The sequence below is a fragment of the Electrophorus electricus genome, chromosome 21 (assembly GCF_013358815.1).
Source record: "Electrophorus electricus isolate fEleEle1 chromosome 21, fEleEle1.pri, whole genome shotgun sequence".
In the NCBI taxonomy this organism is placed as follows: Eukaryota; Metazoa; Chordata; class Actinopteri; order Gymnotiformes; family Gymnotidae; genus Electrophorus; species Electrophorus electricus.
In genome coordinates this window covers 5,631,811-5,658,251 of record NC_049555.1, presented here as the reverse complement: position 1 = coordinate 5,658,251, position 26,441 = coordinate 5,631,811, and the positions used below count along the sequence as shown (strand labels likewise).

General features: G+C 40.3%; 1 protein-coding gene across 1 annotated transcript; it reads right to left on the bottom strand.

Annotated features, from left to right (window-relative positions):
- Positions 1 to 2,911: 2,911 nt before the first annotated feature.
- On the bottom strand, positions 2,912 to 13,956 carry LOC118240407. The gene is made up of 11 exons (XM_035520672.1): positions 13,899 to 13,956; positions 10,155 to 10,487; positions 9,716 to 9,943; positions 8,108 to 8,458; positions 7,795 to 8,013; positions 7,010 to 7,093; positions 6,854 to 6,931; positions 6,608 to 6,689; positions 5,849 to 5,897; positions 5,483 to 5,682; positions 2,912 to 3,989 (listed from the first exon to the last, which is right to left on the bottom strand). The coding sequence occupies exons 1-11, from the start codon at positions 13,954 to 13,956 to the stop codon at positions 3,947 to 3,949; spliced, it is 1,725 nt and encodes a 574-aa protein (XP_035376565.1). The 3' UTR covers positions 2,912 to 3,946.
- Between the last annotated feature and the right edge of the window lie 12,485 nt (positions 13,957 to 26,441).

Sequence of the window (26,441 nt, the reverse complement as noted above, 5' to 3'; positions counted from 1 at the left end):
AATAGTGGGTTTATTATCTGTGAGTAGTAGAAGTGCGTGTTGTAGGACATAGGAGGCATCCTCTGAAAGCTTTAAAGTGAAGGCTTTGCGCACACTTAGTTTGCTTCTCACCTCGTTCAGTTTCAGCTTCAGAGGGCATTCGGGATGTCAAATAATGGTGAATCTACCACTCACTATAGCTAGCTAGCTAACAAAGTACAGAAAGCCTGCACAGTGCTGTTCCAAAGTTTCTCCGCATCAACAATAAACACTTAGCTTACTGGCCAAACTGACCTATTTTGCCTACATATTTAAGAATGCACACATATTGTTCTATCAATATAATTTAAGGACTAATTAAATAAATGAAATATACTATGTTTTATTTTTCTTGAATAATTTCTGTTAAAATAAGATGTAACATTATGGGTGGAATTATACAAAAAATGTTTACACAGCCTGTTGTTGGCCTCCTCAATCTGAAGCAACAGCCCAAGCAGCAGCTTCTTCACGTCACCTTTTCATCCACAGGGGGGTGATATCAGGTTATATTACTAATTAAGTAAACTGTCTGCCTCTTATATAGAATTGACAGACTTCATTAAGAAAGATGAGCTAAGAAGCATCAGTTAGAGCTATGTAGAAGAGACTATTCTTTGTACTTTCAGCTGTCTTAGATGGCGAAGATTTCAATTAATTGAGATACTCAGTTACTGTAAAATAACTTTTCATTTGAAATTAATACCACAGATGTAATTTGACCTGCCCTCATCCATAACTAAGAAACTGCCACATTTATGTGTTTATACAATAATAATATTTTGCCATTAAAATGAAAATATGCCAGCATTGCCGTTGTTATTTATAACATTTTTCTTGAGAGTGTTACATTTTGTGTTTATCCACAGGGATTCATTTTCATGCCAAAGATGAAAGTACTTTTTGATTTGGTGAGTGTGTGTGTGTGTGTGTCTGAACTTGGATGTCTGATCACTTTTACTAGATATATCCATACGTCCAGTAAACAGGTCATTTGCATTTATATTTACATTTATGGTATTTAGCAGACACTCTTATCCAGATCGACTTACAAAAGTGCTTTGTCATTTACCCCTAGAATACATCCTAGCCAGTAGAGTAGATTAAAGTCCAATATACCAATAAACTAGCATATTGAACTAGAATAGAAATATAGGGATCAGTGCTAATGCCTAGAAGTACAAAATACATGAGTTCTATCTCAGACAATGACTCTGCTGTCCAGACAGCAAGTGGAAGTTCATTCCACCATCTGGGAGCCAGGACAGAAAATAGACTCCATGCTTGTCTTCCATGAGATTGGAAGTTTGATTTTTCAAGCCGATCCATACTTCAGGTTCAAATTATTCGAGTTACGGATCGGGGTTTGACCATTGACCTCATGTATGGAGGGGCTGGTCCATTTTTGGCTCTTTTGGCGAACATCAAGGTTTTAAATCTGATGTGTGCAGCTACTGGAAGCCAAGGTCATGCTAGAGAGAGAGAGAGAGAGAGAGAGAGAGAGAGAGAGGTGTAAGACGAGCTGCAGGTATTTTTTTGGCAGTGGTGGCGGTTCGGGTGTTTTGGTGGAGAAATGCGGTAAACAGATGTTGCTCATACTTTATATGAATAAACTATACTGGAAACATCCTCCTGTGTCTAAAACCTGAACAATGTAGATGAAATTAATACAATGGTTGAAATAGGACAGTCTGGACACTGAAGAAGAAACCTTATACAACCTTATACACATAAACAAGAATTTGCAATTTGTTATATGATATACTGGAAGAAAACTTTGAAAGCCAATAATGTGTGGTAAGCCAAGCAGACCAAGTGCAAGGAAGACCTGGTTAACTGTAGAGATATTCAAGCCTGGTTAACTGTAGAAATATTCAAGCTTCAGTGTTAGACAGCAAATATTCAGTTGGCCAAGTTTGCCTTGCAATTTACAAATTTTGTAGGCTTACATTACCTTGTATGAAATCATTGCTTCATCAAATCAAAATGGAAAAAGAAATCCAAATTCATAATTTGAAAAACTCCCTAGAGCACGAGGAAGAATCTTTGAAAGGAACTAAGACTCAAAGGGGGGCCCGTCCTCCTCTGACCAGTAACAGACACTACAATAGTAACAATATAAACAGTAAAGAGTGAAGTAAGTAGTGAGTGAGAGAGAGAAAACAAATAAATAAGAAAAATAAAGAAATGAGCAATCAATTTCTAGACCAGTTTTCTAGAAGTCCAAGTCTGATCACGACGGCATGCGCATGTCCGAAACCCATCCCGCATGAGAACGTCCATCAAGCGCAACGGAGAAGTAGTTGGCTGGTGTGGAGGTGTGGTGGGCTACAGCAGGGGGCGTCAGGGGGTGGTGGGAGGAGCCATGGCAGCTGAGACGGGTTGAGGCTCAGTAACAACATGAGATTTAGGGGTTGGTGTATCTCGGCAGAACGAGAGAATAGATTATTAGGCATGTCCAGGTATGAGGTAAATTAGGAAACTATAATGTGCAAAGATGGACTCTGGCGGTCCATCATGTAAGTACCTTTTGATAGATAATCAGATGGTGAGATGCACTTCCTTTTACATGAATGCAGGTGTTTTCTGTAGTCAGGAAGTCAGCCGCCACGTTTGCTCTTAGTCTGGGCTCTGGTAGTCTCATTCTGACTAAAATTGCTAAATATTTGGCTAAAGTTCTTAACAGTAACTCAGATGTTAGGAGTGACGACTAATTGTCTGGAGGAAACATCATCATGGCTCTGGGACAAGCAACATGCTGGCGAACCAGATAAGGAGCCAACAAGAATAAAGAATGAATTCCACAAAAGTCATTTTTACAATTTTTAAATCATTTACTGAGTGCAAGAAGTGTGAAGCCTTTTGTGATAAATGTAACAGAAATATTTCAGGCATAATGTAACTTTGCCTTCGGTGCAAATACAGAGTAGCCATGGAAAATGTACTGTAATATAAACAAGCAAATGTTAAATCTTATCCATATGGGGCACGCTCTGCACAATCGGCTTTGAGGGTCTTATCACATCGCTGCTGCCACCCAGTGAGTAGATCGTGCCATTACATCTGTGCTGAGTTCTGTTTCCAGGGCCGACTGGGTGAAAGGACGATTTAGATCTCTCGTTCTGAATTTAAAGTACAGTGTTCAGCTACCCAACAACTCTAAGTGGAACAGTCACTTGTTGTACAGGATTCAAGAATGAAGGCTATTAGACCCCCTGCTCTGTGACCTGGGACCTGGGAATGTTACTCTGTGACCTGGGAATGCTGTGTTAAAAATATTTGTCTGAATAAATAATTAAAATTAAAACCTTCAAGGACATTCATTCTAGCCAGTCACCTCTCAAGATACCATATTGTACTAAAAACTAATCAATGAGAATGAAACAATGGTAGGGAAATATCATCATAATGTCATGGACAGTGAATTATGCAGTACTGTGTATGTACAGTGGTCATTAGACACTGGTCACTGCACTGCAGAGAACATCTTCATGTGTGGTAATATTACAAAGAGAACCGAGATCCTTGAATGCAGTGAAGTGAATTAAAGTCTGTCCTGTTACTGTGGGCTGGTGTATCATTATTATTCTACATGTCTATGACATGAAATACATGTTTATGACATGTTTGTATATGTATATAACATGCAGAGTTTCTAACCATCCTTCTTGCAGTAGTAAACAATCTGTGGCTAAATGTAATCAATGATACATAATATAATGTCATAAACATTTTATAATGTGTATCTTGGTCCAGTTGGTAATAATACCCTGCCTGACTGATCCCTAAAATAAATCAAAATCACCAGCAAGATTTTAAATGTAGTTTGTACCAATTTCATATGTGTTTGGAGGAGGTGGAAGACTGCTGGCACTTTTCTCATTTTCACGCAGGACTGGAGATTGATGGTTGGTGGAGGATTTTCTTCTCATGTTCTTGAGATTGTGCTGTAGATGTGGGTTTCATCCTTGCTGCAAAATTTTAAAACACAAAGAACATAATCTAAAATAAAAAATCATTTACTGTAACTCTTCAGGAAAATTATATTGTTTTTAACCTAATCTCTGTCTAGTGTGTGGTCGTTAGTGAATGGCCAATTAGCACAGATCACTTTAACTTGTTTCCCTGTACTAAGAAAAGGACAAAGTTGCTTACAAAGTGGCTTGTAAACCTATGGACAGTTACTGGGCAATTCAATCAGCATTTCTGTGAGGCACATTTTTGTGGAAAGTTTTTGTGGAATTCTCCAAACAGGTTTATTTAATAAGTTTTAAATGTTGATGCCTTTCCAGAGTGAAAAATGTGCAGTTATGGGTCAGTGTTAGGCTACTGCTAATTAGATCTAAGTGTAGATCTGCTTCAATGTGCATGAATACACAACTAAAACAAAACCTTGGTGAAAGCACAGTTAACTGCAACTGCTTCTCGCTGTGGGGCACGCTTCAAGGCTTAACAGGATGCAGAGAAGGGGCACGTTCAAACATACGTTTTTATTAACGCACAGACGACACATCTAACACTGCACAGCTGAGTAAACACCTTTCAAACACCAACAACACGTACTACAACACAGGAGACATATGCACACATACACACACAAGAGGATTACACCTAATACAGAACAGGTGGACGACACAAAAGGGCGTGGCAACGCAGACGAACACACACACACACACACACACACACACACCAAGACGTTTGAAGATGGGGCGGGGCTGTAACGTGACAATAAAGATATTAACTTGAATGTTTTAGATGATTCATTACTGCCACTTCAGAGAGTTTGAGAGTTTATTAGTTATCTCCAAAGGACTACTCAAAATAAAGTGTGAGGAATGCTATTTAAAGTTTATTTTTAATATAGTTCTATTTCTGGAAAAATTGTAACTACTGGATGCATGTGTAAAGACAATAAAATCAAGCCCAAGACTGAATCTTTAGGTAAGCCATGTGTGATGGGAGTGGAGAGGAGTAAATCCTGTTTGAATAGCGCAATCTTTTAGCTAAAAGGACAACTAGACATTTCCTTCCAAAAAGTGCAATTTTATGGTTTTGATATATTGAGAGATATTTTATTTAACAAACTGATGTTTCGAACAATTGTTTTACTGATGCATGCTTTCCAAAACAGTGAATTCTTCATCTTTGAGTTTACTTAACCTATACACTTGCAGTAATTATTTTTTAAATTTTTTAAGTCTTAACATGAAACCAAATTTTAAAATTGAATAAAGCATGTAAAATTTTAGGATTTAAAATAGCTGGCCAATAGGTATAAGCATTTTCTATAACTATTAAAATAGTTTTGGCCTCTGTCAAGATTTTTAGTTTTATTTATTTTTAGAGGGAGGGGTATCTCATCAGCATTAGTGTGCATGCATGTTTTTGTGAGTGCATGTGTATGTGTGAAGGTGTGTCTAAGTGTGACAGAAATATGGTTAACTAAACCATTTGCATTGCCTACCAGGCAGAGAAATTCACTCTGGCATACTCGACTTCTTCTTCTTGACTAAGAGCCATTGTTAGTTGGACAGTAGAGTAGAGAGATACTTCCTGTGTGTGGCAGCGTGTGAAATTAATGTTGGAGTAGTGAACGTCGTGATTTGTGGGGTCAGAGGGCATGTCCAAGGCTGAAAAGTTATCATCTACAGGAGTAGAATCATGCTGAAAAAGAGAATTGGGACATGGTGATTAATGATTTATGTAATTAATAATCAAAATACAGGCTTAACTCTGTTACTTTGGTCATTGGACCCTTTAAGGAAAACTTTGCAGGGATTTTGAGTTGGACTGAAATCTCAATCCTCTGTCGACTCTTCTTCAAACTCACTTTTGCGCTGGTCTCCTCACTCCTGCTGCTGACAGCTGTGGTTCGCCCCCTGGTGGTGAACCACAGTAATAACATCAATAGGCTCAATAGCTTCTGTGTTAATCAAACTCTAGTTAAAATGATTTGTGTTAAAACCTTGTTGACATCACTGAAATTATACTTATGTGGTTTAAATCATATGTCACTGACAGACAGCAATTTATCTCCTTTGGTAGGTTAAAGTCATACCCATAAATCCTATCTCATGGTGTTCTCAAGGCCTGAATACTTGGTCCTCTACTTTTTATTAATAATTCTCCACCTTGGCAACATTACTAGACAGCATGGTCTCCAGTTTCACTGCTGTATGCATTATATGCAATTTTCTGCTCATCCAGTCCTCTCATACAGGCTGCCTCCTCTCAGCCTAGTTGATTGCCTGACTGATATTTTCTTCCAACCACCAGCTTGCTGTCTGAGTGATGTAATTACTATGCCTTTGCAACTCTATTTTTCTCTTTTTTTAACAATTCCAGAATAACATATCTCATGTTTTGAAATTTTATTGCATCTTCAATTTGTTCTTGTTGTTGTTTTGTTTTGTTTTTTTACTTCAGTCTAATTGTCATTGTTTATTTTCTTTGCTCTTTTGTACAGTGACCTGATGGTACTTTGTGACCCTATACTGTAAATATCAGAGCAAAGACTCTCTGGACTGAGCAGTAAACAGCCTACAGCATTGGCAGGGTGTGTCATATAAATGCGGCTTCAGCTTCTTACCTCATCCATAGACAGACAGCAATGAGAGTCAGAAACAAACCCACAGTGACTCCAGAAGCTGCGTATGTCCCAGCTGGGTTCCCTGCATCAGGAAGGAGAGGGCAGCATGTTACACAGACGTGTGAACAGTCACAGAAGTCTTGCTGTATGATCTCATCAAACTGACACTGGAAGTGCAGGATAGTTGTCTCACTTTCTTTAATCACCATGTAGACAATAAGGCAGTGAATTCAACCCAGACTGTACCTGAAGTAAATGACCATTCTGATGAGTTAGATGATCCAAATTGATTCTGCACCACACAGTAGAAACGTCCACTTGTTCCTGTAGATATAGTTAAATTGGTGCCATTTCCTAACAGTAAGACATCACTTCCTGTCTTCTTGTACCAGGAGTAATTACTGATGGGGTTGGAGTCACTGTAGCACAGCAGTATCACCGAGTCACCAGACACACGGTCAGTAACAGACGGGACTCTGGGAGGGTCTGAACAGGAGAGCAGGAATGAAAATTAATACACTTAATCTTTTTTTATTTTAAGTGTTCGTGTTTGAAAGTAGCCAATATCAGTCAACTATAGAAATATTTACGAAAACAGTAACATTCAGTATATAACTTGAATGAACACAATAACTGTAAAAAGAATATTTGTAAGACTATCAGTAAAATGAATAAAACAGTTGCATAGCCACAGTGTAATGACTTAGCACTGAGTATAACAACATGGATTTAAACATAAACCCAGTAGATTTAAATATTAAACGTGAATTATGGGCAAACATTTAAAAAACAAACAAAAAACAACAAAATAGACTCCAAAAATACCTTAAACACTTGAAAACTCTTAAATTGAAATATATCTAAAAATGCTGTAGTTGTCTTATGTCTTAGCCATATGTGACTCAGCATGAGTTCACTGTAATCTAGTAGAAGTTGCCAGTGACACAGAGTGAGTGCAGTTTAAAGTGAGGACAAGAGCAAGAGACAATGAGAACACAAACAAAACACACTGATATAGTACTGCTGAACCAGCTAGCCAGTGCCCACAAATGTATAGAGCCCTCAACAGTGAAAGGTGCTTCCCAGCTATTTATAAACATGTAGGCAGAACCAGCAGCAAAAACAAACAAACAACACTCAAACAAACAAATGTTTTTTCCATAATCTAATAGATGTGAGGATCTTACAGACAGCAGGAGAGCGGAGCTCCTCATATCCTCTTACAGCACAGGAGTAGCTGCCTGCATCCTCACTACTGTCATACACATACAGTCCATTAGTGTTCTGGTTATATACAGGCTGTCCATTCCTGTACCAGATGTAGGTGGGGTTGTTGGGCAGCGTGCAGGTGGAGCTGCAGATCAGGTGCTTTCGACTACTTCTGTCTGATACTGTAATCTTCAGATCTGCAAGTGATTATAAAAAATGTCTGGTGCTATTTTTAATCAAAAGACAATTATTATAGCTTACTAAACTTATTTTTAAATTATACAACATTACCTGTGACAGAGAGAGATACTCCAGGACGTCCAGTGTATTTCCCCGCAGTACTATCAGTGTGGAATCTGAACCTGTATGTGTGAGCGTCACTCTCTCTCAGGTGAGTGATTGTCATACTACAGTCATTCTGGGAACTCTGTCTATACTGCACTCTCCCCTCATACTCCTCTTCCACTCTCACATCCACAGGTTCAATACCAACCTGCTGCTCTGTAATGAACCAGAATGATTCTGTCACTGTGTGTCCTCCAGGGTATTTATAAGAGCAGAAGAGATCAACAGATGAGCCTTTCAGAGCACACACATGTTTAGGAGTGTAAGTCACACCCCAACACTGTTTACCCAGAACACCTGGAACACAGAGAGAGTCACAGTCAGAACAACATTCAGGTAATACTGGCTGAATATTAATAATTAATGATAGATGTGAATATTCATATTAGCTTTTAAACCAAAATAAATGCATAGGAAATATGCATACTGTCACGGGATGCTCCCCCCCCCCAAACAAGTCATGTGATACGGCCTGCCGCATGCAGGGGGGTTCACCCATGTTTGTAACCACACCCCTGTGAAGGCACGCACCTGCATGGGGTTACGTGTTAATGTGTGTTTGGCTATTTAAACCCCCGTCAGTGCGTGCCTCACCGTTGGTCATTGTTTGTTCGCTGATGTATATAAGTGCGTATGTAGTCATTGTTGGATGTTACTATAGCCTGTGTTTATTTCGATGTATAAGTCATGTCTGTCGTTAATGTTGTGTGTGAGTGCCACTGTTCTACATGTTTAACGTTAATAAATGTTTCACACTGAGGGAGTCTGTGCGTCCTGCTCCACGCCCACCGGCACTCGGGCCAGCAACAACGTTACACATACGATTTATCCATTATGTTTATATATTTTTTAGAAATGCCTGTTCTAGGTAAGTGTACAGACAGAGACTATAACCCATCTGTGGTGAAGCACAGTTGGTCTTAACCATCTTCATTATCAGTGGTTATTTTCTGACTGCAGAACCAGATGGATGGTGAACCAGTCTCAACTCAGCAATGACAATGACACATGTAAACCAGTAACACAGCCGTGTCTGATAAACTTGTACAAACGCAGCTCAATCATAACTACGTTTATGTCCATCAGTATTCAGTATTAATCTGATTAAGATCCAACTGCAAGACACGTTTGCTTAGTAAGTTCAGACTACGCTGCTGTGAGTGTAGATGGTACAGTGAAGGGACTGGTGTTTGCTCAGCTCTTGTAAATGGTTCTGTCCAGTTTCTTACATACACACTATTGTAAATGTAGTCAGTATCACTGCTCTGTTGAAACTGTTTCTGAGTGTTTCTGTGTGTATCAGTGACAGAGAATCAGGTGAATTATCTCATCATGAAATATCACACACTCTCATGTCAGATCTGACCAGACTGGATTGGAATGGATCAAGTGACTGAATAATTACTAATTGAATAATATCCGTTGTATAAAAAGAATAAAACACATGTGGCATGCAAATATGTAGAATAAAATGGATTGTGCAAATAAGGCAAATATTGAATAATACTGAAGTTCAGAGTTAGTCTTGAGATTTAGTTCAAATCCAGCACTTACACACTGCAGGAGAGTGCTGTCTGCTGCCATACACACTACAGGAGTAGCTGCCCTCATCAGATACACTGGTGGAGTGGAGCATAATGGAGGCATCATTTCTATATGACCTGTACTGTCCATTCCTGTACCAGTAGTACTGAGGGGTCTTGCTGAAGCTGCAGGTGGAGCTACAGGTGAGTTTCACCTCTCTCTGTCCTACAGTCTCAGGATCCACCTTCACCTGCAGGTCTACACACAGACCACACACACCACACCACAGACCAGAGTTCTGTAAAGGCCAACTCTTGCATGCTTTACTGAAAAAGGGCAGTGACTGTGTGTGTGTGAGTGGGTGTGTATTGATGTGTGTGTGTGTGTGTGTGTGTGTGTGTGTGTGTGTGTGTGTGTGTGTGTGTGTGTGTGTGTGTGTGTGTGTTCATTGTCTTATGTTTGTTATTACCTGTAACAGTGAGAGTAAGTCCAGATGAAGCAGATATCCATTCACTACTCCATGTTCTAAATCTGAAGTTATAAACTCCAGAGTCACTTACTTTCACGTTGTACATTATCAGTGTACAGTCATTCCACAATGTGCTTATAGAAACTCGTCCTAAGTATTGAGGGTCTTTGCTCAGGTCTTGTGGTTCTCCATCAGATCTCTGGACCTGATACCACTCTCTCGCTCTGACACTGGAGGAACTAGATGTATATTTGCAGGGGATTTGTACTTCAGATCCAGTAAGAGCACAGAGGCTCTGAGAGGAGAGAGTTACACTCTCCTGAGACTGAGCTCCTGAAACACACACACACACACACACACACACACACACACACACACACACACACACACACACACACACACACACACACCAGGATTATAGGAGTGAGTTTACACTCTTATCAGTATCTCTTCTCTTTATTTGAGTGTGACTGTCATGGTGTGAATGCTGATGATGCTGATGATGATGATGATGTTGAACTTAATGAAACCCACACAAACACACATTGGCATTAGAACCACAAATAGGACTCTGCAGTTATAAAACATACAAAACAGTGCACTATTGCAAGATAAACAAATAGATACTGGCGATGGAGGCATGCAATTTAAAGGTGCAAAGAGGTGGATTTAGTGACAAATCTTAAATCCGTTATGGTCTTTATGTATTTCATATTTTCTCATTTTCCATAAAGTGATTTTTTTACAAGACTCAATTCTGAGGTAAGTGTTAGAGAAAGATAAAATGGTGGCTTAAAATGGCCATGTTGATTTGTAGAGATCCCCTTAATGCACCTTTAACTCTCACAGGTAATCAGAGAATAATGGAAGTGGTATCAGAATCAGAATTTTGTATTTGCCAAGTACACAGTATACATAGAATTCTCTTGGTGTTTAAATAAGATTAAGTACAATAAGATAAATAGAGAAAGATAAACTTCATAAAAAAAAACAAAACTATATACACACTATATGTAACCTGTATGTGCATGACTATATATAAACTATATATCTCATACATAAACTATTTATAAACATAAAAGACACACACACACACACAATTTGTTCTGCAAAGCAAACTCCATTAAAGGCCTTAATGTCACGCCCCCCTCCTCAGCTCTCTCTCTCACGTGATGGGACATTCCACGTGGCTTTGTGTTTGTTTTCCCTCGTGTAGGCGTGTCTCCACGTGCCCTTTGTTTACTTCCCTGTTCCCACATTTCCACGCCCCCCTTATTAGTGATGTTCCTCGCTTTCATCTGTGTCTAGTTCCTTCCTAATCAAATACCACGCTGTTAGTATTTACCCTTGTCCATTATTATTGTCATGTTGTGTAACTGTTGTGTGTCCCTTTGTGTAAGTTCGTACTTGTATGTTGTGTTTTTTTCACGGTGTGCCCCGAGAGCCAAAGGGCGAGGTGCAGGACGCACAGACTCCATCGACGTGGACAAACATTTATTAACACACAAAGACAATGCACTCACATACAACATCAACGATGAACACGAAAACATTTAACAATGACGATGCTAACATTAACATCAACAACGACCAAAAATTCTGCACACTATGAAGAGGGTTTAAATACATACAAACAAGGTGCAGGTATGTGCAGGCGTGGTTACAGACAAACAAAACCCTCCCACTGCACGCTGCGGGCCAAACCACGTGATTAGTGAGCGGCGAGCGTTCCGTTACAGTTCTCGACTTCTACTTTCGTTTACGTTAAACATTGATTCGCTTGCATCCTGCCTCATCACACTTAAACAAGGTTAGGACCTATTTTATATTCTTTATCCAAGACCATCCAGGGTAATTGTCTTATTATATCAATATACAGTATAAAATATGTTGTTATATAATTCAGATTAGACATTTTGAGTTCATTTCAACGGATACGCAAAAAAGGAGATTGACCATCAGCAGTTATGTATGTGCATACATGTGGAGTATTAATTTGTTTTAGCCTATTATTAGTAGAATATTAAAGCATATAAAAAATTCAGCAGACTGTGCATGCACATTAACAACACACTGTAGCCACCTCTAGACAACTATTTGCTACCTCTGGGACTCCCCAGTTAAAACGTCCTAGAACCGCCTCTGCATGAAGGTGTGGTGTGCTGTGATAGCCACAAAGGAATACAATACACTTTAATACAGTTAAAATATTCACTATGGAACGTTGTACAATTTTGAATAGACACACACACACACACACACACACACACACACACACACACACACTAATATTAAAATCTTCAGTTTAGATGTGCAGGTAGTGGGAATTTCCAGGTGCAGAAAGTTATTTGAGATCTCAAATTGTTTGCAGTTATTAAAAAATCTGGGATTTTTCTTAAGTAGCTTTTCACATATTTTAGCTATACCCACCTGTTAAAATAAATAAAGTTTCTACCCTATTCAAGTTCCCACAAATGTACATCAATTGTGTGTATATATACACGGGATAACATGATGAATATCCGATGCCAATAGAACACCATTAGAGCTTCATATCTTTACTCTCTTCACTCCAGCCAACCACAACATCGCGAGCTCATCAGGTAGGCACCTCCCTTTGGTGGGGATCATTGAATTAAGCCCACGACACCTCCAGGAGGCTCAACAGTGAGATCTGGTGTCTCAGTCTCACACCCTCCAAGCTCATTTTAAACCAAGCTGCACCTCTTAAACACTGTGCGACTAATAAACACAACTGCACCTCTTAAACACTGTGCTAATATTACTGTAAAAACCATGATGGCCTTTCCGGTGACTAAGGCCATACCCAGCCCCACTGGCACCATTAATGCGCGCTCAGTGCTGCCAGTTCCACTTGGCTATTACCTTTAAGCATTCTCTAACACCAATCCACCCTGGGCTGCCTGGTGACTAAAGCTGGCACCATCAATGCCTCCTCAATGCCACCAGTTCCATCTGGATCTACCACTTTACACCATGACATGACAGCCTCATCCATTCTGCCTTTATGGGGCATTACCCCAACCAGACTGAGCTCTCCTTATCCACAACCACTGACTAGCCCTTTCAGCTACTTCTGACAACTCCTTCACAGCTACTGCCAAATCTGTGCCGAACTGCACAAGTTATAATGTGGCAGACTTTGTGACAAATCCCCTAACACCTGTCTCTACTGGTCTTATATGTGCCTCCCACCTGCGTTCTCTCACCTCAGACACTGCATCTTCAAATGAAACTGTAAGCTCTCAAAATTAATGTATCCGGGGGTTTTTTTTGTTTTTGTTTTTTTTTATGAGTACCACACCATGTCCAGCCTCAGCGAGGTTAACACAGTACATTGTGGGACCTGTAGTTTTTTTATTTACATCAACAAACAATTTCCAGTCTCGTCCTTCACCCCATCTACCAATATTTAAAGCCAATGCTCATTCTCCAACACGCTCCACTTCTCATACAAACCTAATCGCTTTATTAGATATTCCACTGAGCAATGTGTTAATCTCTAGACATTTACTATCAAACACTCTAACACTCTTAAGATCTTGATTGTGTCTCCACATGTGACAAACTAAACTTAGACGCTGATAAAACATGCTTCAGCGTGCCAAACCCCACACATAATTTACACTTAGGGTCTTGGCCTACCCACTGTCCATTGTCAAAGCAATATCATGCGTGCCCAAAAAACAAAGTAAAAAAATAAAGGAAATATTCAAAGTTTACCTGCCAGTAACATGAGGATTGTTGCTACCGTAAAATTTCCTGATGTTCGGAAAGACATGTTTCACACACTGGTTCACACTGGTCACACAGAAGTGAAACTTGCAGCTTCAGTAAGTAATAACTTTAGGCTAAATGCTAAATTTAAGCACTGGGAAGATGTTGTGATCTTGGTTACTGTCAAACAGCAAAGACACGGAAAGTGTGTTGTGCATTTAGCAGAGCGTTTGTTCATTACACCCCTTTTAGCTTATAACCGCTTCCTTTTTCTGTTCTCAAGATCACAAAACTCATTCAAGTGTGATAATCCTTTTTTCCTTCTTGTTTTTCTACTCATTTGCTTTGTTTGTTTGTTTACTGATAAGTTAAAGATGTACTAGTCTGCCCTGGTATCAGGCTTGGCCTCTCCTGTGTCCTGCATCATCTGTTACACCAGATGCCACATCTATCACTCCTGTCAAAGTCCCTGAGGTCAGGTTTGAGTTTGATCAGACTGACTGGTAATGGAATTCTGGGTATTTCTTCTACAGATTGACCATAAATTATATCTTTGGTTGTCATGGATGCCCAGAGCTCACAGTCACATGCATTAGTCCAGACTTTCCTATAGCAGAAGCTTTGAATATATTTAGGTCAAATGGTATCAAACAGGAACTCAGCGACCACATAGATGAGAGGTGGGCTTATCTTACACTATCAAACAGAAGAGTGTGAATACAGACTGACATTTATACCACTTTAGTCTTAATCACATACCAGTGAAACACACAGCTGCTGTATTGAACATTTATGTGAAGATACAAGAATTTTTATTTTATGTTATGTTTACTATGGTGAGTAAATAAAGTTTGAAACCACTTTTTCTATTGTAGCCACTTAGTTTGAAGAAATAGGAGATTAAAGATAAAATATAAATGAAATATAAAATCCAGAGTTTGTTGTTTCCAGATTTTCTTTTGTAAACTGTTTTTGAAGTAGTAAAACAAGCAATATAAAGACCTTAATCAGCCACAGGGGGGCGACAGTGAACTCAGGAAACTGTACTGAACACTAGAAAGCAACACAGCACAATGAGTCACAGCAAGTGAAGTCAGAGCATTTCATGACAACAGAGTTTATGTTGAATTCATAGAGACAGAGAAACCCCAAAGAATTAATTAATTGTGTCAGGAATCGATATTTCTCAAAAAAATATTTCATAGCAGGTTAAAACACACATTCTTTGGAAACTGTGCGACCATCCTTTTAGTCTCTCAATTTTGCTTAAAAATACAGTGATGCTGTAAACCTGTAAGAAATGACAGTAGCCCACCCAGTGTGTACTTCAGGTAATGCATCATTTATTCATACGTCACTGTGTAGCCTTTAGCCCACAGGACAGGAAATGTGACAGTGATGTACTTCATCCCCAGTGTACTGGTGTAGTGATGCCTGTTGAAATTACATATAATTTGATTTAGTGGCTGTGTAATACTTTCTCATGTATTACTAAATTTGAATACGTTTTTTTCTCTGCTGGTTACACATGTGATAAACAAAACAAACAAAAAGTAGGCTCCAGTTAATGTATCTTTTTAACGCAACTTATTTCTATATATAGTTGTTACATTGACTGTTCAATCTTTTTATATAGAATTACACAGTCACATGTTCTTTCTTCAGAAATGCAGGGTAAACAAACACAGGCATGAGGAATATATTTAGGAAAGTAACTATATTCAGTGACTATCAAATAGAAATGATCAAGCAGTTTATTATTTGTGTGTAAAAAGAGCTACGGCTCTCAGTTTGTTTGGTAGTGAGATAAAATTTGCAAAGCAAGCCTGAATAATTTTATGTTAAACCCTTGAACTGGGATGCATTTATAATACTTTCAAACTATCTGGGAATTTGGACGTGGGCTACTCTGGTATCAGAGGATTAACGTGGTCTATGTAGCAATCACAGGTTGAAGCAGCAGGTTTCAGTAACATTTTTGACATGTTTTAACACCTTGTCAAAAACAGATCAGCCTTGATTTTGAGATTGATTCTGAGTGTGGTCCAGGTTTCCTGAGTGTGCTTCAGGGCTGGACTCTGAGGAGTCTTACGGAACCACGTCGGACTACCGGGACTGGTACAATGAAGTCCAGTATTTGGAGTCGGAGTCCGCAGGGTCCTACTACCCTTCCATGGACTACAACGAGGGCTACATGGATTATGAAAGGAATGAGTACAGCGACGTTAGTCTGCCGTCAGACTCTGAGTTCAACTGCGGGAAGGATCCTTCGATGGAGGTGGAGGAGGTCCTTTATGGAGACGCTCCCTTGGACAGCGACACAACGTCTGCAGACTACCAGCACGACGGGCCTCTGGTACCCAAGCTTCCGTCCAAGGCTCCGCCCAGGGCACGCCGTTCTGAGGCATGCAAGATGCCTCATGTGACTTTCAGAGAGGTGTCGTCGTTGTCCGAGGAGGAAACTCCCGGAGACAGGCAAAGTAGCTGGTGCGCCTCCTGAAATGAGTGCGCAGAAGTCACCGCCCCCTAAATCGGCGAGGGGCGATCTCCCACTGGCAGGTTGGACTTCAACAGGCTGGGGTTCTTGCCGGCTTCCCTGGACTCTCTAGCAATCCTCGATGTAGTTTAATACGTGTCCCTGTCACTGTGTCTGTCCCCATCACATTGTCTGTGCCAATCGCTTTGTCCCCCTTTGTGTCAGTGCCTGTATCGGTCAGTGTGTCTGTTCCCGTGTCTGTTGTTGTCCTGGTACATGTCCTTCGCCCCTCTGTCGTGTTCGCGCTGGCCTGTATCGGGTCGCTCGGTCTTCCGGCTTCGCCATTTGGCGTTGTTTTCGGGGCTGTAGCCCGATAGGCTGGCACGTTGCTGGCAAGTCGCGCCGTTGGGGAGGGGCTCTGTCACGGTATGGCCCCTCCTCCAAAACATCTCCCCGTGTGTGTTTGTGGGTGTGTGTGTATGTTTGTCCATGAGTCCACACCCTCCCTCTGTTCCACACCTGATCCTTCTTGTGTGTCATAAAAGTCTATCGTTTACGTGTTACTGTGTCAGTGTTTGTTTAACAATGATAGCGTGTGTGTTGCGTCTTCTCTGTGTTATGTGTTAATAACCATACACTGCAGATTAAAATTTGAGAACACACAATTTCCTAAACGTCAAGGTCACTGAATTGCTATGTGAATTTATCCTAACAGGAGTAAAAGAGCAATATTTTAAGCTCATTTCATGATTTGTATATATTCTAAAGCACAGTATAAAAATTTAAATGAGATAATTGAAAAAGAACAATGATCAAATTTAGAGAACACTCAGATACCTGCAAGTTATTGGTGTTAATCTGGCACCTGGTGCTAATTTCCTTAATTATCTGACATACCCTATTTAACTGGCAGCCAAACTTTCCAGTTTTCACTGACGTTGCAAGATGGTGAGCTGTTCCAAAGTGACTGAAATTCTCCGGCAGCAGGTTGTCCAGATGAAGGCCAAAGGGGTGACCCTATCAGCTGTAGCAAGAGAAGTTGATCATTCCAAGTCTGTGATTTCTAGAATATTGCATCTTTAAAACATCACAAACTCAATTAATCCACCAAGAAGGTTGGTCGCCCACGAAAGACAAATGCAAGAGAGGACAGGATAATGCGGAGAATCTCCACAGAAAATCGGTTCAACACTGCAGCTGGAATTGCTCGCCGGTTCACCACTGTACAGGGTAAGGATCGTAATACACTGTCTCGATGTTCAAGAGCATTTGCACTGAAAGCCCACTCTGCAGTAACCAAACCTCTCATTAGCAGAAAGAATCAAAAGGCTAGACTAACCTTTACTGAGGAGCATGTTGTGTGGACAGAGGAGAAGTGGTCCAGAGTTCACTTTAGTGATGAAAGCAATTTTAATTTATTTGGGTCTGATGGGAAACATGTTCATTGACAAACTGGGGAAAGACTGAACCCAAAGTGTGTAAAGAAGTCAGTGAAAAGCGGAGGAGGAAGTGTCATGGTTTGGGGAATGTTTTCGGCAGCAGGAGTTGGACCTCTCGTACGGATACATGGCAGAGTGAATGCAAGTGTGTACCAGAACCTTCAACAACACATGGTTCCTTCCTTGCATTCATCAATCAATCAGCCAGCAATTTTCATGCAGGACAAAGCCCCCTGTCACAGCAAAACGGGTAAAGCAGTTCCTTGAAACTGAAGCCATTGAAAGAATGAAATGGCCAGCCCAGAGTCCTGATCTAAACTCAGACATGAATATTTACCATTTTTTGAAGTGAAATGACCCTTCCACAATAAACACTTTTTTTTATAGAGCTTGATTAATATCAATTCCTTTTTGCATGCAGTTGTTGTTGTTGTTTTTAGTCCTCAGGAATACATAGTTTGTTCAAGCAGACTCCCAGTCTCCTAATATTAATCCTGAGAAACTGATAGTCCTGTAGATTTTGTTTGATTGTTATGGATCTGTTATTGTGTTGAATATTGTTATTGTCTGTTTATTATGGTTGGGAAAGAATAGGCTCTGTGAATTTATCAGAATGTATGTAGAAAAGACGTATTAATTAACAGCATATGACATCGCATTGACACAACCTGTATTGTATGCTATTGACTGGTTTCACAATAAGTACCCGGAACGCTCCAAACCTCCCCACCGCCAACCCTTTTCCCCCCCATCTTGAAGATACTGTTACAATAGCACAATCACTTGGCTAGAAATGCAGTTTGATTGACAGCCTCTTAGGATGTGGGAAGAGGGGGTGGCACAAGCAGCTGCCACACTGCAATATGACTTAGGGGGCCGTGGGGAGAAGCTAAAGCCAATTATCCTGGGCTAGCCACGTGCTAATCAGTCACTTCAAAATTAATCCCATATTCCCTCTTCTCTATTATCCAATCTGTTTGTGTGTATGTGGCATACATACAGAAATGGATAAATAAGGAACCCACAGTGCCCTGAGCACTTTTTACAAACCACAGAGAGAATACTAAATCAGTGTATGAAATCTGCATTTCATCTGTTGCTTTTTGTTGCGGCGATATTTCATCAAACATAAGCAGCCGTGGCAGGACGCGGCTCTCATCAGGAGATGATCAAAAGCCAAAGGTTTTCCACGGCTTTTATACGTTACAGTTGTTCCGCGGCCATAGGTGGCCTGTGGTACTAGAATATTATCCTACATGAGACATTTGGAAACTGAAATCTTAGGTTTTTTTTAAAAATACTATTTCCTGTGTCAGGGTTCTTTGTGTGGCCCTGTCCTTCAGCGTTCGCCTTTGTGTGTTTTCTTAGCTGTGTGCTGCATGCATGCATGTGTAATTGTTTAAGGCTCTGCGTGTGGGCATTGTGCCTGCCTGTGCCTCCAGCTTAAGAGCAGTCTGTAGCTGGCACTGGTGGAGCATCCCCGTGGGCATGAGTGCTATTACTGCAGCATGCCTGAGCAAGAACATGAGGAAGAGGGTCAGAATGGAGCCGCATACAAGGGCTGATGGAACTGGAGGTCAAGGTTAAAGGTAGGGTTAGCTGTACTGTGTATATAGCACTGGATCGCTATAGTGAGAGTATGATGGTATGTAGTTCATTGGAAAACTCAGGTAAAGATAATATTACAAGACTGAATATGTGCGCATGAAAGATGGACAAACACACTGAGATCTGAGTGGTCACAAAAAAAAGTCATTATTATTTTTATTTTTTTAAATAACAATGAAACATGGCTGATTGGTCAGGATCAGTGATGAGAACCCTGCACTAATTGGTCAGGATCATTCATGGGAACCCCTCATTGATTGTTCCGTAACTGTTTGTGTACAAACTGCACAACGCCTGGGTTTATGTATGCTTAAAAACATGTATGATATAACTGCGTATCCAGTGTGAAAGTATACTCCTCACTATCATGATGTCACTTCGTGTCCAGTGTAAGAGTGCACGCCTCACTATCATGATGTCACTGCGTCTCCAGTGTGAGATGCAGTCCAGTACTCTCATGCAAACAGAAACTGGATGAGGAAGGATGACAATATTTTAAAACCTCTTTAAATGAAAACAGGGCAGCATCTGCTTGGTAATACTGTTTAATGTGTCTCCTTAGAGTCTCACACACACACACACACACTCCTAACAGACACCCACACTTGCTCTAAGTAACTAAGGTTACCATAATGAAGACAGGCATATGAGAGTGCCATGCTGCTTAGTTGAGTTGACCTTGTAAAAGCCCCAGCAGGTGTGTGCCACACCCCAGCTGGCACAAACTGTGCTCTCATCAGGGAGCTGCAGAATAGGGGCCTTGATCATACGATGTTTCAGTTCATCAAATGCCTGCTGGGCTTCGGTGGACCAGTAGAACTGATCCGATGCCTTCCTGGTAAATGCGATCAGTGGGGCTGCAACTGCGCTAAAGTTCTTAACGTACCTGCGATAAAAATTCGTGAAGCCGAGGAAGTGCTGGACCAGATGCAACGAGGTGGGTCTAGGCCAGTTCTCTACAGGCCTCACCTTGGCAGGGTCCATGCACAATTTATTGTGGGAGACAACAAATCCCAAAAAGGAGATGGTACGTGCATGGAACACTGACTTCTCCAGCTTAACAAAGAGGTGGTTCTCGAGCAGAAACTGGAGGACCCACCTAACATGGGTGACATGTTCATCTACAGTTTGGAGGTCGTCTAAGTAGACGAACACGTATCTGTCAAGGGCCTCGTTGATGTACCCCTGGAAGACGACAGGTGTGTTCATCAACCCAAATGGCATAACCAGACATTCGTAGTGTCGAGAGGGGGTGATGAACGGCGTCTCCCGTTCGTCTCCCTCTCGGATTCTCACTAGGTTGTAGGCGCTGCGCAGGTCCAATTTGGTAAAAAATAGAGGCCTGCTGTAGCGCCTCGAATGCTGAGGTCATGAGGGGCAACGGATAACGGTCCTTGACAGTCACCTTGTTAAGGCCCCAGTAGTCTATACAGGGGCATAACCCATCGTCTTTCTTCCCGACCAAAAAAAACCCCCCTACCAGTCGGAGAAGCAGGTGGCCGGATGAATCCTAGGGCTAAGGCTTCCTGGATATATTCCTCCATTGCCTGATGTTCAGGCCCTGAAAGGGAGAACAAGCAGCCTCTAGGGGGACTGGAGCCCGGGAGGAGGTTTATGGCCATGTTGTATTGCCGGTGGGGGGGCAATAGTTGGGCCTTCTGTATATATACACATTGACCATCATCCACATAGTCAATAGCCTTTACACATTGACCATCATCCACATAGTCAATCATAACTGGTAATAAAACCTAATAAATAAACAGTAAATTACTTAGTAAATAAAAACTGGAAACAGAAGGAATATTCACAGGGATGGAAATGAGGAACAGGTGAAGCTGGAGACACACTAATGAGTAATAAAGGGGGACATGGCAACATGTGAGGAAAGGAGTGTAAACACAACACACACGGTGACACGTTAACCGAGGACAACAACACATCAAACATGGCGAGAGGCATCACATGGATGAGGGCGTAAAGGAGGGGTCTATACTGTAACTGCACTTATAAGTAGTGTTCATGCAGACACTTAGGAACACAATAAAGCCTGATATGTAATCGTATAAACATGCACAAAATATACTGACATTACTTGCCCTTTTTAAAAACAGGTCATTCATGAAAGGGCCCACTGGAAACTTGGCACAACTTCCCTGAGAACAAGACAAGTGACACAAGACAAGTCTTGTCTCCCAGCTTCTGATTATATACAACTGACTTTAAAAGAACTGGTAATGAGCACTAATGAGCAGTTTCATAGAGCATCTGTTCTGGTTTGTTTTCACCTCTCTATCGCGAGAATGTTCACACGTCTGTGTAACATGCTGCCCTCTACTTCCTGATGCAGGGAACCCAGCTGGGACATACGCAGCTTCTGGAGTCACTGTGGTTTTCTTTCTGACTCGCATTGCTGTCTGTCTATGGGTGAGGTAAGAAGCTGAAGCCACATTGATATTACACACCCTGCCAATGCTGTAGGCTGTTTCCTGCTCAGTCCAGAGAATCTTTGCTCTGATGTTTACAGTATAGGGTCACACAGTATCAACAGGATTAAATTCACTTTCCCCAGACTGTAGTAACTGTAGAGGGCTTAGATTAATGCAGGAGAATTGAGTGTGATGCTGGTGATGTTATTACTGTGGTTCTCCACCAGGAGGGGATCTGCAGCTGTCAGCAGAAGGAGTGAGGAGACCAGCACAAATGTGAGTTTAAATGAGGGACTCAACAGATCACTGCAGTTGTTCTTAATGGGTCTCATGTCATAGTGGACTGTGCAGCCAGCATTAGTGCTTATGTTGATTATTGTTACTTCCAGAGAAACCTTTTCTCTCTCTCTCTCTCTCTCTCTCTCTCTCTCTCTCTCTCTCTCTCTCTCTCTCTCTCTCTCTCTCTCTCTCTCTCTCTCTCTCTCTCTCTCTCTCAGCATGACTCTGCTCCTGTATATGATAATATCTCAGCCCTGGCTAAGACCTGTGACTCCACAGTATCTTCAGATGATCAGGATGAAGTTCACTACTCCAGTGTTCATTTCACACACTCCCACACACAGGAAGTGCTCTATTCCACTGTTCAACTCCCAAAGGCTCTTATTCAAGGAGAGGAAGTAGAGTACGCCACAGTGAACATCACCAAAACAAAAGTCTCCCCACAGTAGGCTATGCAAATGGCATAGTTCATTATGTCTGTATCACTGTTACACATGGAGTGTAAGTTATTTCTGAAGCAAATAATATAATAAAGTCAACTGAATAAATAAATATAATTACAGCCCTTTTCCTAAGTTCTTCTTTAGCAAACAACATAAATTATCTGAAAACAACAGCAAATAATGTTATTATCCATCTTTAAATAATTCTATATATAAAGTATGTTTGTATTGTTGCATTTGAAAGTGGTGTAATTTTGATTTTCAGTCTGAATTTTTATTTTCTCATGAGGTGAGTATGGTCTATACTGTACTGGTAAATGCTTGCTTTAAATACTGGGATTATTCTTCCTGTCATATATCCTTTACTGCAAGACCTTTGTAATATTTTTGTAATTTTTGTAATATTTATGATAAATTCGTACAGGATATGAAATTGCAATATAAATTACAGAGATGATAATGGCTACTCATTTTATACATTGCTGTCATGTAGCTTTTACTGATCAGAACTACAAAACATTACTGCTGTATGAAATATTGTTATCAGTCTAGTGCTTTATAAAACAGGAGACTTGAATTTGGTCTAAATTCCTCACTCACTTATCTGTAGTCCCCATACATTCCACCCTCCTAATATTCTCTGCCACTCCATTGCCAACTCATGTAAAACTTTCTATATCCGCCACTGATGGCTGTTCCCATGGGATTAGAGTAACCTGGTGTTAATTCTACTGGTCAGTTTAGGTAAAAGGTGCCAGAATATTGATGAGGCAGCAGTCTGTAAAAATAACTGACATTGTGAATTTGATCAAAACAAAAGTATTTGAGGAACTCCTGCTGCCCATTTAGAACTTGACATGTCCTAATGTGGCTTTAGATGGTAAGCATAAACCTTTTATTCAAAATTAAAGTCTTGAAAATATGTTGGGTTTTTTTTGTGCTGAATGCAGTTTTTTTTTTATCCATGTAAAGCTACATGAGTTACTACATTTGCTCAGGGGATAACATGACCTTAGTCTTGTGAAATTGCTCAGCAAGGACTAAACTCCAATCTACAACACAGTCCAAGAATCTGAGAAAAGCTTCACCCACCTTCAGACTCCAACACTTCCAGATATAACATCACCCACCATCAGACTCCAACCTCTCCAGATATAACATCACCCACCATCAGACTCCAACCCCTCCAGATATAACATCACCCACCATCAGACTCCAACCCCTCCAGATATAACATCACCCACTATCACACTCCAACCACTCCACATATAACATCACCCACCATCACACTCCAACACTTACACATATAACATCACCCACTGTCACACTCCAACCACTCCATCAGACTGTAATCAGCATAATGTGTCTTAATATTTAGATTATTTGATTTCTTAAATAACTTCAAAGTGCCTTTCTAACCTTGCTGTTACTTCCTGTGGTGTTTCATTTTAAATAGAATGATACATTTTTGCAGTTCTTTACCTGTGTGCTTACATTATTACACATGTGGAAGAGTAGCATTACTCCTTATCATAAGTGTAAAATTCCAGATATACTATATCTGTACTTAATCTGATGTTGTATTTTAATGAAATTGTTTATATCACTGATGCAGTTTTAGAATAACATTTATTTTAAAAAATTGCTATTTCAATTGAAATGTAGTTTATAAATTTTTATAAAAAACACTTGTAGCTACACTGTACGTTTGATGTGTTATTAAATGTGTTGTGTCTCAAATGTGACATAATAGAGATATTGGAAAGATGAATAGCTTTAGCCTATTCATTAGTAATATTAGCTGATAAGCGTTTACACCACAGGCACCTACCAAACCCTTACAGGCCTCTACCAAAGCCTTACAGGCACCTACCAAACCCTTATAGATCTCTACCAAAGCCTTACTCATTCCTACCTAACTGTCACCAAGCATTTGCGAACCTTTAACCAAACCTTTGACCAAAGTCCTTCCCAAAATCTTCTTGTACTAAACCCATAGTGGGTTGAACCAGGCCTGTTGGAGCCAGGAAGTGTTAACCCAGATGTCTGAGATCTTCAGTCCGTCACCTGCCAACTCCAGCGTGTAATCCGCCATTCCTGTCCCATCGGCCCTGAAGAGACTCAGTGATCTGTGCACGATGTGCTCTATTTCCTGTCACACCATAAATCAGTATTAGGAGCCAGAATTATGTAAACATGAAACTGTGAGATTTACAGTGCAGGAATGGGTAATAAACACAGCTCACAGAGGTCGCGGGAAAATCATACACCTGTAAACATTATACAGACATGCACACGTGGACAAGCCTCCTATTAGTTTACTAACTTAGATGTAATTCTGTACGTGTGCTTGAACACACACACACACACACACACACACACACACACACACACACACACAATGTTGTCATCTGAGTACATTGTAAGTTGTTTTTTTCTTTCAGGATATCTTGCTTTACTCATTACCCCCACTCTCTTTCTCAAACTCTCTCACCAGCATGAACTCCAGTTCTCTTGCTCTGTTCTTAGACCACTTCATCTCAAATAGATCTCGCCCTCATAGCCGACAACCTGATCCTGCAGGGGTGCAAGCAGAATATTGGAATAGTGGGTTTATTATCTGTGAGTAGTAGAAGTGCGTGTTGTAGGACATAGGAGGCATCCTCTGAAAGCTTTAAAGTGAAGGCTTTGCACGTGCTTAGTTTGCTTCTCACCTCGTTCAGTTTCAGCTTCAGAGGGCATTCGGGATGTCAAATAATGGCGAATCTACCACTCACTATAGCTAGCTAGCTAACAAAGTACAGAAAGCCTGCACAGTGCTGTTCCAAAGTTTCTCCGCATCAACAATAAACAGTTAGCTTACTGGCCAAACTGACCTATTTTGCCTACATATTTAAGAATGCACACATATTGTTCTATCAATATAATTTAAGGACTAATTAAATAAATGAAATATACTATGTTTTATTTTTCTTGAATGATTTCTGTTAAAATAAGATGTAACATTATGGGTGGAATTATACAAAAAATGTTTACACAGCCTGTTGTTGGCCTCCTCAATCTGAAGCAACAGCACAAGCAGCAGCTTCTTCACGTCACCTTTTCATCCACAGGGGGGTGATATCAGGTTATATTACTAATTAAGTAAACTGTCTGCCTCTTATATAGAATTGACAGACTTCATTAAGAAAGATGAGCTAAGAAGCATCAGTTAGAGCTATGTAGAAGAGACTATTCTTTGTACTTTCAGCTGTCTTAGATGGCGAAGATTTCAATTAATTGAGATACTCAGTTACTGTAAATTAACTTTTCATTTGACATATAATCCCACAGATGTAATTTGACATGGCCCTCATCCATAACTAAGAAACTGCCACATTTATGTGTTTATACAATAATAATATTTTGCCATTAAAATGAAAATATGCCAGCTTTGCCGTTGTTATTTATAACATTTTTCTTGAGAGTGTTACATTTTGTGCTTAACCACAGGGATTCATTTTCATGCCAAAGATGAAAGTACTTTTTGATTTGGTGAGTGTGTGTGTGTGTGTCTGAACTTGGATGTCTGATCACTTTTACTAGATATATCCATACGTCCAGTAAACAGGTCATTTGCATTTATATTTACATTTACGGTATTTAGCAGACACTCTTATCCAGATCGACTTACAAAAGTGCTTTGTCATTTACCCCTAGAATACATCCTAGCCAGTAGAGTAGATTAAAGTCCAATATACCAATAAACTAGAATACTGTAGAAATATAGGGATAAGTGCTAATGCCTAGAAGTACAAAATACATAAGTTCTATCTTAGACAATGATAAGTGCGATAAACAATAAATACTAGAGTTTGTTAGATGACATCAGTGTA

Bases quoted from the DNA above. Each gene is read 5' to 3' on its own strand.
- LOC118240407 (XM_035520672.1), bottom strand. From the start codon at position 13,956: ATGTCTTTCCGAACATCAGGAAATTTTACGGTAGCAACAATCCTCATG. The intron at 5,898-6,607 runs GTAAGAAGCTGA...GTTCACCACCAG, and splicing joins GCTGTCTGTCTATGGATGAG to GGGGCGAACCACAGCTGTCA. The intron at 5,683-5,848 runs GTGAGTTTGAAG...TCTCTTTTTCAG, and splicing joins GTGAGGAGACCAGCGCAAAA to CATGATTCTACTCCTGTAGA.